The sequence below is a fragment of the Podarcis filfolensis genome (assembly GCF_964270895.1).
Source record: "Podarcis filfolensis genome assembly, chromosome: 12".
In the NCBI taxonomy this organism is placed as follows: domain Eukaryota; kingdom Metazoa; phylum Chordata; class Lepidosauria; order Squamata; family Lacertidae; genus Podarcis; species Podarcis filfolensis.
The window spans coordinates 22,601,116-22,618,618 of NC_139614.1; the positions used below are offsets into that span (position 1 = coordinate 22,601,116).

Consider the following 17,503-nt stretch of genomic DNA (forward strand, 5'->3'; position numbering starts at 1 on the left):
CATGGAGACGTGTGTGTGTGTGTGTGTGTGTGTGTGTGGTTTTTGTTTTTTAAGCGGTACCTGGCTATGAAATAAATGGCTGTATTTAACTCTAGGCTAAACCATTTCAGATTTTTTTAAAGAAAAATAATAATTATGCATGGTTATAAAAACCGTGAGGGGAGAGAGAGAAAGTCCTTGAGATGCTGGCACGAAGTCAACTCCTTTGGACTATTATGTTGAACCGAGCCATGGGCACAGAAGGTCGCGAACAAGAGGCCTGTTGTTGAAATGGCTCTTCCCCCCGCTATCTCAATCATAAAGTCTCCCCCACTTTCACCTACGGGGTTTTTGCTTTCATCTGGCTGCCTAGTTGCTGCTGAACGGGCTCAGTCCAGAGACCCTTCATTAAAGGCTCTGCAAGCCTCTCAGCTCCGAAAGGAATGGGGGCCTGTTCCCAAGAAAACTAATCAGTGCGGGGAGGGGGCTGGATTGACACTGCACTCTCCTAGACGTTGGAGTTAATAGAGGGAAAATGCATATAATAAACCCAAACTATAAACCTGAAAATGCCCAATAAGGAACTAACCCCTTGGTTCCAGCAGCACTCCAGATCGATTCTGTTATCATTAACCTGACCTCCTCCATGGCACTTAAACTGACCTGGCTCCAGAGAACTGAACTTAGCTGAGCTGTGGAATAGGCTGTTGTTAGCAAGGGCACCCAAAAATAATCTATTTTGGTGGTGGTGGTGGTGGTAGTGGTAGTAGTAAAGTAGTAGTAGTAGTAGTAGTAGTATGGGTCTGTTTTCTTCTTCCAGCTGCAAACCTTAGCAGTTTCTACACTTGTCTTTCCAGTTGGATCGCAACGATTAAGAGAGGGAAACTTCCTTCTTTGCAAAGCGTTCATTTTGTCTCCTTACTCGGGAACAGTCATTCTACTCATCCCAAAAAACCGTGCAGGCTTCTCTAGGCAAAACAGTGGTGCAGACCAAATATGACAGCAGCATATATTTATTGTGGACCTTTATATTCCGCCTTTCTATGATAAGAGCCAACTCAGGGCGGTGATATAGATATATATATATATATATATATATATATATATGTATATATATATGTATATATATATATATATATATATATATATATATTGCGAGGAAATAATTAGTGCTTTTTCTTATATGAAAGGCTCCATGACTGCTGGGAAGGTAGGGGCGCCATATGGTTTTATGGATTTCAGTTGCTTTGATTTTAATGAATTGTTTCTGCACTACCCTGGGAACTTTCAGGTTAAAGGCTGGATTAATCATCCTCATCCTCATCCAGAGATGGGGTTGCTCTCCCAACCATCTAACTATCCATCCTGCCCCAGTCACTTTAAAAAATGCACCCTTAGGATTTATAAGCATTGCAACACCAGCCATAATGATTTACATAAGTACATTAATGGAGACTGGTGTTCCTCGGGCACAACTGTAACAACGCCATAGCAATCCATCCATTTATCAAAAGTTAAGGTGTCACCTTCTAGATAGATACAAATGTCTGGCATATAAAAATATGATGTGATCGTGTGCTGCTTAACTCAGAATATGTGTTGGTTAAAATTAATTATGTAATAGTGTGGCTGCTGGAATAGCAGCGAAGGTAACGGGATCGAAACCTAACTGGACTCAGGATTGCAGACAAAACTACATCCCGACTTTCAGCCAATAGGGATTTCAGATACAAACTCTCCTTGTACTTAGACAGGTATGTGTTGTGCCTTTTCAGAGCTCCAGAATGTTCCATACTTGTTAAACTGATCCTTCCCGATCCTGATTACAGTTTATTTCAAAATAAAAATTATTTCAGCATACGAGAGCGGTAAAGCAACAGACGAGATTGAGTCATATGAGAATTAGCAACTTTGCCAGTGTTGATCTTGTGTTGCATCGCGTTTTCAGTGTGTTTATAGTCGCTTAAAGCATTCCAAAGGAAGATTTGGTTACTTCGTGTTTTTTTTGTCATGTTTGATGGAGATTCCACAATATTTCCTGTGAACTGTTAGTCGCCCTCGGTCATTGCAAGAACTGAACGTGCGGATTAAGTAACAGTACTTCTGAACACACCCCGTCTCATTATTTTTTTATAGAAATATGGTCGCCTGCAGCAAGCTGTTACACCAGAAGGTCACAGATTTTTAAATTCCTGTTTATTAAAGCAGTAACTCTTTGTAGGGATTATCTGGAGTTTGAAAAACACATTTATTTTCGTTGAGGTGAGAAATATCGGCAGTAAAGGGACAGCGACAGTCCTACAGTCAAAACCATAATACTCCAGATCCATTTGACGGTGTCTTCCTTCCCAGACCCAAGACCATTTAACTGAAAATAAATCCCACTGATATTTATTTGTGGCCAGTCGGGTTTACTTGGGGTGTCTAGGAGAGCATTTAGGAGCAGAGTGCCCAACCTGCAAAACACAATGCACTTACTCGAGAGCAGTTATTTTTCTTTTTATAGGATAACTCTTAACACATTCAGTTCGTTACACAGCTTTAAGTACAGCTTTGACAATATCTCTACTTCTTCCTTAATAATATAGAACTCTTTCCATCTGGGAGCTTCAATTTATGCAGAGCGCAATCCGTTGAGAAGTTCTCGTGCGTAAATTCCACCCAGATTAATGCGATGGGTTCTGTTTGGATGAGGCTTGGCAGGAAACGTTTCAGTCGACGGGCTTTTTAAATTCACCTTAAACCTTTAAGAACAAGGGGAACTGATAAACTCGGCAATGCTCCTATCGACAGCACATGCACTATACAGTACTTACAAGCGAGTTCCACTGAAGTCTTTGAGTTTTGCTTCCAGCTAAACGTGCTTAGCGTACAGAGTATAAATAAATGGATGGCTAATGGCGTCAATAGTAATTCTGGGTTCAGATGAGTATACTACGGAATGAGCAAAGAAAGGGGGAATTTTAAGGTATAGCAAAACAGCCATCAAATGGTTTGGATCTTGTCCTCCACTAATTTCCATCCAACTTTGGGGGATGTGGAAGGTTACAAAAGTCTGCAAACTGCTTTATAGCAGTGATCTCATGCACCATCACAACAACCGGATGGAAGAAGTCTCATTCATTGATACTCCCAGTAAAGCTTAGGCAGGGTGGGGAGGAAGAAAAGACTTCAAGGCCTCCTGAAATTTTTACTTAGACAGGATTTCCAGTATAGGGATTTTCCAGGTCCAAGTCTTCCAGCGACAGCTTTTTATTTTTACTCTCCAGTAGCCCCATTAAATTCTGTGGCATTGTTCTAGAGCAGGGATGTGGAACCTGTGGCCTTCCAGATGTTGCTAGACTGCATCTTCCATCCTCATGAACAATGGCCATACCAGTTGCCGCTGACGGTACCTGGAGTCCCAACTACAGCTGACGAACCACAGGTTACCCCATCTAGAGTAAAGGTTGTTCATTTTGCCTACCAGTGCCATACACACCAACACATCTCACTGTCTGGGAGCAAAGTACAGCAGAAGTTGACTCTAACAACCTGTTGCATTGGGCAACACTAGAGGGTATGGACTATCCCAGGGAAGAAGATAAGTTATTTAGGGCATGCTTCATGAACCTGGTGCCCTCCAGATGATTTGGACTACACAGCTCCCATAATCCCTGGCCGGTGGAGAGTTGTTGTAGTCCAGCTACATCCGGAGATCAGGAAGCTGAGGCAATACAAAAATCCCAGGGGCCGAGCCCTGCCCTCGGATATGAATGAAATCAAGGCTCTTTTCCCGACTGTTACCTGCATCAACACTATGAGCTTTTGGTCGTTTCACTCTTAAGGAAAGCCTTGAACTTCTTGTGCTGCCAGATCCTGCCGAGAAACAAACTCCTAGTTGGTTGCAAAGAGAGAAAACCTGGTGTGTATGAGAAGTTTCGCCTTAATAGCGGGTTTATGTGCCGCCGCATGGACTGCAATGACAATCCCGGTCGATTCAACTCTGTTATAGCAACGGCCACAATGCCTGGTGTTCCAGAACCATAAATTAAACAGCATCGTGGTTTTGGTCTGGGAAATGAATTCTACACAACCCACCTATGTTCAGCATATATATATTTTTAAAAAGTCTAAGTACAGATTATTATTTTTTGAGGTCAGGGTTACGGGATGGTATTATTACCCAATAATGCATTCTCCCCACCCTCAGCTACTAGGCAGAGGAGTTGTGGTTGTTGCTCCACTTTCCAGAAGCCTGCAGTAAAACTGGTAAGTTTAGCTGGATTCTCGCATTTCTCCGAAGAGGAGTTATCCTCCTTCCGCAAGTGGCTCTTATCCATCATTTTATAGGAGGAGACAACTTTCACCTACTTCAACGTGGGGAGCATTAGACGTCTGGACCTAGCGCTCCCCCAACTCCTTTTAAAAAATCATCTTCACTGGAAATATTGTCAAAATAGTAGAGGTGTATTCATCTGTAAAGGAGGAAATGAAGGTCAGAACACACACGCGCTAAGTTAGTAAAATCGCAGGGGGAAATATGCTACAACCCCTTGATTTATTCTTACTTTTTTACAAAAGGACAAAGCCCACTTACTCCAGACAAGTGCTAAGAATCAGAAGAAATTTACTCCGGAGTAAACGGAATTTGAGTTGCAGCGTCAAGAGCACTTCCTACCCCCACCCCCAAGATGAATACTTAGGTTTCGAAATCAGCTTCCAAATACAAATAAATTTTCGATGGTTAAATCTCCTGAGACTAAGCAATCCGGATGCTACTTTCTGTAAAGGCAAAGCAATGAAATGAAACTGATGGGGGGGGGTTAAAAAAGTTTTAGGAAAATAGGTCTCATACACTGTAAATCGACCTCCCCCCGCCCCGCCCCCCTGCTTCACCTAATCATTTGATTATACCTAAAAAAATAATACAGTGGGTCCGGGGTTCAGGGAGAACGATGAGCGCTCACAAAGAGATTCGGGGATATGTTTAATTATTCTTTTATAACAATGGAGCTTGTAATCATGTGGTAGCAATTTATCTGAACTCCCGCCAGAAATTAAAAAGATTGCCAGGGAGAGAGTTGATTTCTCTCTCTCTCTTAAAAACAGTGGCTAACCCCTAGCAAAAATTTAAAATAAATTAGAAATATTGTTCTATCGGTATACATTCCTGGTCAACGTAAATTGTAACCGATCCGGAACAAAACATAAAACACAACTACTCCAGGCCCATTCTAAAAAAATCAGGCTATTATTTTCATCGCACTTTTCTTTTCTCCCCATACCCCTTAAGATATAGGACAAACTATCTCACTTTGCCTGATAAGACTACATTAAGTGGATTGATAAATTTATCACTTTCTAGCGACACTCCTAATCCCATAAATAGTTAAAATATCACATTTCTGCTTAACACGAGGCTATCCATACTACGATGTTATAAAATCTTTTCACCTAATAACTTTTAACATAACGCTTTAGCAGGTCAGATAGAAACAGAAACTAACCTACACAGGCGAGAATGAGAGAACTCTCGCCTACTTCAATGCGGGGAGTCCTATATTTGTGTTCACACACACACTCACACACACACACCGTCGCCGCCGCCAGTTCTTAAATTCTCAAATTCCTCAGAGGATCCATTAGAAATTGTGGGAAAACGATAAAAGGTTTGACAGAAGTGTATACTGTAAATATATACTGTACTCAAACAATAGGCACTGAGTCATCCCAAGTCTGACTTTGATTCGTTTTATGTTTCCTGGACGTTTTAAATCTCTCTTGTGTTCTAAATAGAGGTTTCAGAAAATGGCCGGTTTTTAAATCACTGAGAGGGAGAGAAAAAACACACTAGATGAAATAAAATTTTGCACTCCTCTCTCTGTGTGTGTTGTAATCTACCTACCCTGATTTTAAACAGGAATGCACTTTCTCTGTGTGTAATCTCTGCACAAGTCTTCCTGAACGTTTCTCCCCCTTTAGCATTTGCTTTTGAAAATCTTTCTTATTTCCCAATTATCTCCAAGGGGGGAAAAGAGCACTCAGTGGGAGGGAGGGAGTTAGGATGTCCAGCAAATGCTGCTCGTAAAGCTGTTTAATTACATTAGAAACACATGAATATCCTTGAATGCAAAGTGTCCTTAAAACTGGCTCAGGAATGTTTTCAGAGAAAATGATGGGAGGAGGAGGAAGAGGCCTTGACAGTTTTCCTCCAAAATAATGTGATGGCAGGTAAATTGCATTTGCTCATGAAAATCAAATCCGATTAAAAGACTTCCACCATCATCTTTTAAAGCTTTTCTTCACTCCTGGAAACTGAGTTATTAGAAATCAACATCCTTCCATGGATTAGACCAAAAGCAATATTTGTGTTTAATAAAAAATACTGGACACCATTCAGTATACTTCTATGACTACTACTATGTCTGCTGCTGCTTTTACTACTACTCCTCATACTCATACTACTAATAGTAGTAGTAATGTGGACATTAGGTAGCAAGGGCCACATTAACTAAAATGGACCTGAGTTATGCCACTATTACAATCAGAGAAATTTCACAATCCAGAGAAATGTTGGGTGTATTCTCTTTCTCCTGAAGTAAATGGCAAAGCTCCATTTTCAAAACAATAAAGGAGCTGGGTAGCACTCTTACTCCGACCTGTCCCATTGAAATCAATAATTCAAGTTAGTTGCTGGCTAACTCAAGCATTGTTGATTTCAGTGGGTCTGAAGTGAATCAGGGCCAAACACTGAACACTGCAGACACATTTGGAAGGGAGCCCCCTCTGATTCCATGGAACACAGTTGATTCCATGGGTTCTTTGGGTCTTTTGTTTTGGTGTTAAGGAAGGATTTCCCTAGCAGTGCTTTTATATAACGTTAAAGTATTTTCTAAGTGGTAGCATCTATTGAGGAGGGGAGAGACGGGGCGGGGCAAGAATGCCAGCTTTTTCGTTTTTCTATGAACTTTGTCTTCACCCCGACCTAAGTCTGCGAAAAATGTATTTGCCATTGAGGAATGCTCTAGAGCCACAGGGAGAAGAGAGACGCCTCTTACGCTCATCCACTCACGGTTGCAAACCTCCTTCCATTAATACATAAACAGAGGTTGCAAAGGGGGATGACATTTTTCTCTCAACACTTTTAACCATCTCGGGTTCTCCTGAATAAATACATCCACATCATTCCTTGTTTTCTTTTCTAATGCGTTCCAAGGGTTTGGTTTTCCATTAGAAGTCCCCTCTCTTCTTCCACCAGATATCGTTCTGTGAGGTCAATGCCTCTCAAGCGTCATTCAGCGGCCAATTTCCATTGTGTTCAGCTGAATTTCTGGTCCGGTTAAAGAATGGAGTCCAAATTCATGATTTAAAAGGCCGCAGTTCCCAGTACAACTGGAAGGGTCACTCCTACTTCATGCGGCGATCTTAGAAGACCGTCGTCATTAGCAGTTATATGGCGCATAAGGAATAATCCGTTAGGCCGCAGGTTGAGGGCGATGTCGCGACCATCTCGTAATTTTGATTAAGCATTCCACAGGAGTGGAAGAATCCCGCCTACTAGGAAGGGAGTAAAGTTTGGGTTTCTACCTCCTCCGGAAGGAAGACCCATCATCAGAGAACAGAGCACCCAAATTTCTATTATCCTTGGTGTCCGCAATCCTATACACACCTATATACACACCGCAAAAGCGGAGAGGACCCACACGCCATAGGTGTGGGTTCGTCTGCTATGGCGGATCTTTCTTGGGGTTGTCACAGACAAATCAACAAAAGCGGGATGGCGGAATTCTGCAAGAGTGTTTACGTGGACTCTTGTCCCTTTTGCTACACAGAAGCGAATACGCGATCTTTGAAGTGAACAGATCAGTTTAAAACGCACAAACACACGTCAAACCACCAATAGCTTCATTCTGGCTACCTAGACCAGTCGCTCTACTTGCATTTAGGAAAGCAAAGAAGTTTTACATTTTTTATCTTATTTTATTTTGACCTCGTCCAGTAGAGAACAGATTTCGCCCGTATTATACTCACTCATCTAATATTCATGGTCAAGCCCTACGGTTTTCCTGTTTGCTCGGCTCATCGCCAGGTAGTTTTTAGCCCATGCAAAAAGCAACGTTCACATCCAACCTCGCTTTTTTGTGCATGCTTCTTTCTTTAGCACCTATCTGTTGGCTTTCAGTGTGGACCTCCAGCTGAACTCTTTGGACGCCTCTCTTCATCCCAATGACCGGAGAAGCAAAAAACTGTACATTGGACCGACGGCTTTAACCCCCCCCCCCATGTTTTTATTCCTCAGAAATCCATTTCTGAACCAGACAAATGGAGACGCCCCTAGAAATGCTCATTTTTTTATCCGCGCAGTAGGTCAGGCTGAGTTTGAAGAAGCTTCTGTTCTGATCAATGTCCAGCAAAACTCGGCCTTTCTTGGGAGCAGAGCAATGATTTGAATATAGCCTCATCTTTCTCTCTCTCACACACACCCTGTGTTTTTGTTTTTTTATCATCAGAACTGGTCAAAGCCAAGTAAGGAAACAAACGAACAGCATATAGGATCCCCACCTCTACTGGTACATCTTTTGATTTGTTTGCTTGTTGGCTTGTTTGTTTTGCATCGTGCTTCACCCTCAAAGAGCCACAGTTTCACACAAAGTTATCCGTAACCAGAAGAGGGAAGGGTTTGTCTGGAAAGTGACAGACAGAAAGGCCGAAAAGGACACACCCGGGGGGGGGGTTGGAAAGGAGTAATTGGCTGCCCCCCTCTTTTTCTTCTGTTTCTTTGTAGCAAATCAGACAAGTCTCCTCCGGCTCTGAATGACCATCCTGGCATTGGCTAGGTTGCCGCTTTCAACTTGACCTTGGCCTCTAGTCGTGTCTCCCCTCCCTCCCTAAAAGAGCGCTGCCCTGTTAGCCTTTTGCTGGGGTAGGTTAATGAATTGAATGAGTTGGGGAAGGCTGAGTGTGCTGTGTTTTGGCTCCGCTGCAAGGCGTTTTGAAAGAATGAGATTCCCCAAAAGGAAAGGGAAGGCGAAGGGAAGCTCCCCCTCCCCTCCCCCCCGCCAAATAATGGAAAGATTTCGAAGCCTACATTTTTCCTAACGGCTGAAGCCCGGAAAGCGGGGTGGTGGGGTGGGGGTGGGGATATGAAAATATGCCAGGAATAAATATTTGCCTTTGGCCATGAGGAGGAATGCGGAAAGGACCATCCAGGAGGAGAAGGAGGCTGGGGCTGGAGAGGAAAGGAGCCCTTTATTGGTTACAGTTAAGAGAATTCGCTGAAATATTGTCCGGTGACAAGAGTCCCCTCTGTCGCATGCCATTCTCAGCGAAAAGGGCCAGGGCAGGGCAGACGGGGGATAGGCAGGCGAACTGACAGATCTGTTCCTTCCTACATACAAGGGACTGGGAGTCTCTCCAAACAATGCACGATTTAGAATTCCATCCTTGTAGCACTGCAGCGAAAACAATGTTGCAAGCCCCAACCGCTCGCACAATAGTTCATAAATACCTGTCAAGCGTGCATCAAACAAGCAGACAGAGGTTTGGGTGTGGTGGGTTTTTTGTTTTGTTTTGTTTTTCCTTGATTTTGCTTTTGTTTACAAAGACACGTTGACTCCCTTCATTGTGGTCGGAGGTCAGTAAGTCTCAAATCCCCACTCTCTTGCGTGATTATATTACCATGAATTAACTTCTACTTGCATTTTGCAGAATGAATATAAATCCTTAGGCAGTCGTGTCTGCATAACATATACTCGTTATAGAGTATGTGCCAATGATAATAACAATAATTTAATTAATTAATTAATTAATAATTAATAGAAAATACTCCAAGGAAGTGCCCTTTTATTGACATAGTGGCTTTCCGTGTTGGTGCATGTGCTTACGCAGAGCGTTTCGGTGCAAAGGGTTTCTTATTAACGATGATAAGGGGGGAGTCCCTATGGTCACTCTTAGACAATAAATAATCCCACGCAATATTTTTATGGTCGGGGATGATTCAAGCAAAAAATTGTAGGCTGCGCGTTTTATTGTTGCAATAACAAATAATACAGTGAGGCTGATTCATTTCTGAGGTCTGCTTAACTCCTTCTCTTCCACACCCTGCAGTGGCAAATCTGCTGCCTACGTTCTGGATCCTGCTCCTCTTTTTCAGATGTATTTGTCCAAAGGAGGAGTGATATCATTCAAAACGCACATATATGTTTGTTTGTGTGTGTGTGTGTGTGTCTGGACAGGTCAGGAGAAGATGTGAAATACCCGGCGTTGACAGGCGTTGTGGTTTTAGAAAGAGGTGTTTTGACCTCGTAATGGTACAAGCAGTTTGCAGTCCTATAACAGGAGAAAATACGAGTTTCAGTCGAGTGAGGGAGTGAGGGGGAGGGGAGGGCGGGACGTTCCCCAGGAAAAACCAAAACCAAAAAAAACCACACACACACACACACACCACCAACCACCAGTTGATGAGCAAGAAAAATACAGAAAGTCAGAAGGCTTTGACATTAAGACCGTGGAGTGAGAGCCTGTTGAAATAATTTCCTAGAGGCAATGTGCTAGAGGGAGTGGAGGGGGAGGGGGAGAGGGAAGAAATCCACACTTTGCAGAGCGGGGGGTGGGGAGGGAGGCGAAATACCTGCTCTTCCTTTGCACCCGCGTTGGCGCCTCCCTCGCCACGCAAAGTCGTGAGTGGAAGGGGCGGCCGCGCGCGCGGGCGAGTGCCGTCCGCCGCTGGCATTCCAAGCCGTGGCGCGATTAGGCCATTATTTAATTATCTGCCCTTTATTCCTCAGATGTTTATCAGCTGCTTTGCATATCACGTGGGGGAGGGCGGTCCAATGAGCGCCGTGGTGGCGCGACACTGGCGCGTCAGCCCTGGTCAAGTCTGGGAGATTTAGTATCTCTTTTTTCAGTCTTTGGGGCTTTTAAAAAAGAGCCACTAGTCTCAATGCGGATCGGGCTATGACAGCCTCCGTGCTCCTCCATCCCCGCTGGATCGAGCCCGTCATGTTCCTCTACGACAACAGCCTGGAGGAGATCAACAAGAACATGGAAGCCGGTTTCCACGCGGCGGCGGCGGCGGCCGCAGGCACCAACTTCGCCGCGGCCAACCAGTGCCGGAACCTGATGGCTCACCCAGCCTCGCTCGCCGCCCCGGGCAGCGCCGCCGCCTACACGTCGAGCGAGGCGCCCGCCGCCGCCGCGGGCATGGCTGAGCCCGGGGCATCTGTCAAGCAGTGCAGCCCCTGCTCGGCCGCCGTGCAGAGCTCGTCGGGGCCGGCCGCGCTGCCCTACGGCTACTTCGGCAGCGGCTACTTCCCGTGCCGCATGAGCCACCACAACGCCGCGCTCAAGTCGTGCGCGCAGCCCGCCGCCTCCTTCGCCGACAAGTACATGGACACGTCGGTAGGCGCCGCCGGAGAGGACTTCACCTCCCGGGCCAAGGAATTCGCCTTCTACCAGGGCTACGCCGCCGGACCCTACCAGCCGGTGCCGGGCTACCTGGATATGCCCGTGGTGCCCACCATCGGAGGCCCCGGGGAGCCCAGGCACGACTCGATGCTGCCCATGGAAGGCTACCAGCCCTGGGCTATCACCAATGGCTGGAATGGGCAGGTCTACTGCCCCAAGGAACAGAACCAGCCGCCCCACCTCTGGAAATCCACTCTCCCGGGTAATGCACCTGCATGACCCTTCTTTTCTACTCCGGAGTATGCTTACTTAGTGCCTCACTGTCTGCCTTGCCCGGTAGAATTAACAACGCCCGTTCTCCTCCTAAGCCTCCACCATCATCCCTCACTTATTAGCAACAATATGGTCGCTTCCCTTAAGAGACAGAGACAGAATTCGCCCCAGTTAGGCTGCAAACCTAATCCACACTGATCTGGGAGTGAGTCCCCTTCAGCTCAGGAGGGTTTCGGTCCGAGCAGACGCACCCAGGATGGCTCTGCACCTATCCGTACTTCTCATAGTGCAACTGCAGCCCTCTTGGTTATTTCGCTCACAGCAGGGTCAGCCCCTTGCTCTGAGAAGACTAGCGATTTACTTGGCTGTCCCACCAATCATCGTGGTAGAAGTGAGAGTTGTCTTTAATGCCAGTCTCTTACCTTCTACAACGTGGTTACCTATATATAAGCCGTTTGTTATTAACTTTCATAGGGAGAGAGTGCGTGTGTTTGAATCAATAGGAAACAGTAGGGTTTACTTGCGAGTAATGCATGAAAGATCCGATTGTTGCTTCGCTATCATCTCTCTCACCAAGCGCGTTTCTGCTTCTTTCTCTCCGTCTCTCCAGCCAAAGTAGGGAAGATGTCTAGTTTACTGGTATATTAATATTTACCTCTTTTGCAACGTCACCAACCCAACTAGCAGAAATTATAATAATACTTATAATATTGTAGCGTTTGTCCTCTTATTCACACTCTCCCAATACTCGTTAGGTCAAGCCTCTCATAAATAATTTGATTACGATGATTAAGTCCCCTCTTCCTTAGTATCACTGTTGCCATTCCTTACGCCACTATCACCCAGTTTAGTTCCTCGGTTTGGGCTATATAATAAAACTTAGAGCGTTGTTGTTTTTTACTTGCTCAATTACTAGCCTTCTGATTAACATAAAGCCTTCCTGGTGAAGCATGAACTCCCTTAGTCAGATTATTCCTCTACGGTCAGCGGCTTTAGCAATATATATGTGTGTATAATATATATATTGCTACTGCACCAGAAAAGTACTAGAAGCTGCAATACTGTACTAGTAGCTGTCTAGCTTCAAGTCAGAAGATTGTTACTCGTTCTGACTGCTCTGCTTCCAAATTATTTCGACCATCAGTCTCCGCTTCTCCGCTCCCCCTCTCCTTCTTCAGCGGTACCAGAACTAAGTTTCGGGTACCTCAGCTCTGCTGGATCTAGATTCTAGAACATATGCACGATTTGTTTGTTTATATATTTATTTCCGAGGAGCGAATCGGCTTGAGCAAGTCTGCCAAGGGGCATGAAGTCTTCCCGGTGAACAAGAATTTTCCACCGAGGCTTCAGCTCGCACGCTTCATCGGTTATTATAACTGCGTATAATTTTCCTACAGTCTTTTGGTGTTACAGGGAAAGGAGCTTGCAGTTAAGCGCTTGCTAGCAGCAGAAAAGCAAAGCCCGCATTTCTGGGTGATGACTTAGGAGCCCAGGCAGGCCTGTTGATTGCAGTCCATTTTAGCTTGTCACTGCGTGAAGGGGGAAGGCATGGTGAAGAGTAATAAAGTGATATCAGTTGATGGTCGTAATAATGCTAATGCCCGCCTTCCTGTTTTGATTTTTTCCCTTTTATTATTATTGTTATTACTCTAGACGTGGTTTCGCACCCTTCGGATGCCAACTCCTACCGGCGTGGGCGAAAGAAAAGAGTGCCTTACACCAAAGTTCAGTTAAAGGAACTGGAAAGGGAATATGCTACAAATAAATTCATTACCAAGGACAAGCGCAGAAGGATATCGGCTACTACGAACCTCTCAGAGAGGCAGGTCACAATCTGGTTCCAAAACAGAAGGGTGAAAGAAAAAAAAGTCATCAACAAATTGAAGACGACGAGTTAACGGATTAAATGAAAGCGCAGCTGCCCAGAGGCCTAAAAAACCAACTCTCTTTCTCTATATTTTTTTGGTCCAGATTATAATAATAATAATAAGTAAATAATAAGTAATAAGAAAAGACAATGAACCTCTTCTTTCACCAGAACTCTCTGTCTCTTTGGAATTATGGCTTTTGGAGAGAGCGAGAAAGAGAGAAAGTATGGGTTCTTGAGAAATGCTTTAAGACTTGTCAGTGCTCCCGAAATCCAGAAGAGGCCATTTCAGTGACTGAGTCTGAGAGCCCAAATGCCCAATCCAGAAATATTTCAGTTAAGAAAGATAAACATTTTGTCGAGAAAAGCGTGTAAGTATTACTGTGACTGTTGTAGGACACTATTTAGGACTGTAATTTGAAAGATGGCTTTTTTAAAAAAAACACGCGCGCGCGCGCACACACACACGCACACACTTTGCGATCCAATTTCTTGCGTTGCTTCCCAAAAGCATGTTTGAATGGTTGCTCAGGTAAACACGGGGGTGGGTGGGGTTGTACAATTACTGTATGTTAAAGCAATGCCTTTTGTGTTTTCTGTTTTATTTTCTTTCTGGAGGAAGGTACTAAGTACCAAAGACAGCAGTAAAGAAGGAAACTCTGCGAAGGATGAACCTTGAAAAGAAATTAAAACCAGTCTAAACTACCGGGTGTAAAAAAGGGAACCTTACCAAAAAAAATTGATTTACTTTCCAATCGCTCATTTCTTGATCCCTAAACTCAGTGATAATAGAATACTCCAGAGATTTGTAAAGGGACTCTATAGCTTTTCAGTATCAGCGACATTAATCAAGTAACAAATGGTGTAAATCCCATAAATGACTGTTTTCCAAACTTGGGGAGAAACAGAGACATGAGAGTTATAATTGTGATGTAACAGAAATCCCTTTCTAAGAGAAGCAATCTCAAAGGACCTGATAATGAAAATATATTTTGCTTCCCAGAGATATCTTGATTTCTATATTCTATAGTTTGAACTATGAGTAAGTAGACATTTGTCCTTCTTCCTTTTCAGTTATCAGGCTGCATTAGTAAGTATAGGAATTCATTTTACAGCACTTTCACCCCTTGAAACAAATCAGTCTGCAACTTCAACCAGCACATTATTATTCCCCCCCCCCCCTGTTCACAAGGAGAGGCTATCTTGTAAATATTTTTTTTTTAATCAGCACACTGTGAAAATGTATTGGTGCACCCTTGGTTTGTTTTTTGTTTTTTTATATTTTTACTGAAAATGAAAATCTAAGAGCTGTAGATAGATACTAGTGTTAATACTGTTAATAAAAAATAGTCACTGTAATAAAGCCTGCTTAAACCCTCCTTTATTTCTCTCCCTCTGGTATATACATACACGTGAATTTCAGGACGAATGTCCTTATCCTGCAGGCCTAATGTTTTCTCCTAAATTGCTGATATGGTCCATATTTCCCCCGTAAATTACCTAGCCCAGAAAGCGAATGCGTGATAACTAAACTATAAATGTTTCAGTAAGGTTAAAGAGTCAGGTATTCTGAAGCGGGGGGGGGGGGGGGATATATAAACGTTGAGCCGGAGCACCCCTTCCCGAATGAAAAACAGTTGTTAGAGACCACAAATGCAAGAGTGTCGTATTTAAGGTTTATTGGCAGGACCAGTTAAGAGTTTTTTGGGGGGAGCAAGGAGAGAGAGAGAGAGAGAGAGAGAGGTTTTGGTATTTGTTGAAATGACAGGACTAGGAAGGCCTTAAACCTTGACCTTGATGGGGGGTGGGTGGAGAAAAGACAATTTGTGACCTTGACTTTTGACAGCTCATGAATAGCCTTCTTCTGGATTAGTAGATGAAGGGCGCCACCTCGTGTTTCCACTTCGGCTTTGTCGGCACTGCTGCTAAAGGATGGAAACCCAGCGAGGCCTGTCACCTGGCGCCTGCTTTACCAGGCGGGCGTCAGCCGAACTAGCCAGGATGCAAGAAAGCACACCGGGCGGCATAAGTCTATGGCTCATTTCACATCCCCGTCTCTTGGGGAGACCAGTACATATTAAGACCCTTCTTCCTTGACTGGGCGTTGGCTCCTGAGAGCGCCTTGCATTTTGTTTATATATATATCTCCAAGAGCTCTTTGCTGCCTGTTCGCCACCCTAATTAGAGCGGTCAGGCAACTTTTAAGGCGAATAATAATAATAATAATTTATTATTTGTACCCCGCCCATCTGACTGGGTTGCTCCAGCCACTCTAGGCGGCTCCCTACATATATAAAGACATAATAAATAAACGCTAATACTTTGTCTACTGATCGTAACTTATCACAGGCGACCCTGAGATATTGGCTACGTCTTCGATCTTTTGAGCAACGTCAGGACTCGTAGGTCTATCTCTCCGCCACCAGTCGAGATATATGGATGTGCACGAGTGTGCATATGTATGCCGCCATAAATCTGTTCGCCTTTAACGTGCTACAGAGGAAGGACTCTCTTTCTGTGATAGGCAGGGGGAAATGTGTGTGCATGCTTGGGCGTATTTTTGATGGGGGGGGCAGGCCTTTTGTTAGGGGGGAGTCCTTTGTGGGGGGCAGAACCTTAGTTTGCTATGTATTTTTATTGAATTTTATTGGCTACGCTCATGTGTGCATGTACATCCATGCGCGTATGTTTGCATATGTGTGCACATATACACATATGCATACATGTCCTGTAGGAGATTACTACCAATGTATATTTCACTTTTGCTCATCTTCAGGGGGTCTTCCAAGGCTCAAGTCACAATAAATGTATTAGTCTTTAAGATGTCACATGACCTTTTCTTTCTTTCATTTTTTTTAGCTATTTAAAGTGACTATCTGGGACAGTGGGTGGTACCCAATAAGTTTTACTAAGAGTAAATCCATTGAAATTAATGTGCCTAAGTTATTCATGGCCCTTAATTTTAATGGGACAACTGAGCACGGCCAACAACCCAGTAAAGTGGTCTTCTTAATACAGTATAAGTTGTTAATACCTTCAGGTAGTATTTCAGAACGCGAAATGATCTCCTAGAAAAGGGAACTGTTTGAAGGATTTTATTGTGGTCTTGCTTTTTTTTTTTCTCGGTGAAATATAGAATGAATGAATGAATGAATGAATGAATGAATTTGAAAGGCTATTTTAATGTATCTGGCAGAAATGCCTGGCAATCCAATAATGAGCCTCTCCAAAAATCTTTTCTTAAGGCCTCCTGCCACCTCGGTTCTCAAGCTACTGAGACTGAGATGCTCAGATTGGTTGGTCCTTCTTTTCCCAATGAGGTCCAAGTTCACTGCTTTACTTTGAAGACGGACGAAGCTAAAACTCGCAGACAACAGAGATCTTACGCAGCGAAGACCGGCTATCTTTAAACTGAGAATAAGGGGGATGCAAGTATAAATAAACTGATGTTTTAGTTCTGTGGAAGGGCATTTTCAAAACAGCAACCGGAATTTGTTTCCTAATGCTTAGAAACATACAGAGCATTTTTTTGCTTTTACAGAGAGTGTTTATTTGGCGTTAGTGAGGACTTAGGGGGCTTCTGGGTGACTTTAGCGATGGATCCTAGACGCCTTGACGGGCTCTCCACACCTGAAACTATCCAGGATAGGGAAAGGGCAAGAGTTTCGAACTTTGCGGCGCTGCTGAAAAAGTAATTCGCTACTTGTTTCCTGCATACTAATTGCATGTTAAGAGCTGTGACCTTGGAAAATGCGCCTCTGTCTCAGCTTGCCCGCTGCACGTCAGAACTCATCTTCCTTGAACAATGCAAATAGGGATTTTGGCTTCCCTTGAAGTCTGTGGTCAAACTCCCTGACCTTCGCGGGGCTAGGTGCCCCACTGTCCTTATCCTCTTGGAAAGAATCCCAATGTAGGAGTTCAGATGATCTACCACTGCCCGAGGACATTGAGGGCACAGATTGGGTTGGATAATACAATATCGCCCAGCTACCTCTC

The 17,503-nt window shown here is 44.0% G+C and overlaps 1 protein-coding gene and 1 long non-coding RNA gene across 2 annotated transcripts; one reads left to right on the plus strand and one right to left on the minus strand.

Annotated features, from left to right (window-relative positions):
* Positions 1 to 1,468: 1,468 nt before the first annotated feature.
* On the minus strand, positions 1,469 to 3,972 carry LOC310745291. The gene is made up of 2 exons (XR_014540067.1): positions 3,766 to 3,972; positions 1,469 to 2,723 (listed from the first exon to the last, which is right to left on the minus strand). It is a non-coding gene; the product is annotated as an uncharacterized lncRNA (long non-coding RNA).
* A 6,907-nt stretch (positions 3,973 to 10,879) lies between these two features.
* HOXA13 (homeobox A13) lies at positions 10,880 to 14,212 on the plus strand. Its single transcript, XM_083577525.1, has 2 exons — positions 10,880 to 11,629; positions 13,294 to 14,212. The coding sequence occupies exons 1-2, from the start codon at positions 10,918 to 10,920 to the stop codon at positions 13,536 to 13,538; spliced, it is 957 nt and encodes a 318-aa protein (XP_083433651.1). The 5' UTR covers positions 10,880 to 10,917; the 3' UTR covers positions 13,539 to 14,212.
* The last annotated feature ends 3,291 nt before the right edge of the window (positions 14,213 to 17,503 follow it).

What these genes read in the sequence shown, in the direction of transcription:
- HOXA13 (XM_083577525.1), top strand. Translation starts at nt 10,918, where the DNA reads ATGACAGCCTCCGTGCTCCTCCATCCCCGCTGGATCGAGCCCGTCATG. An exon ending in CTGGAAATCCACTCTCCCGG is followed by an intron (nt 11,630 to 13,293) that starts GTAATGCACCTG and finishes TTATTACTCTAG; the next exon opens with ACGTGGTTTCGCACCCTTCG.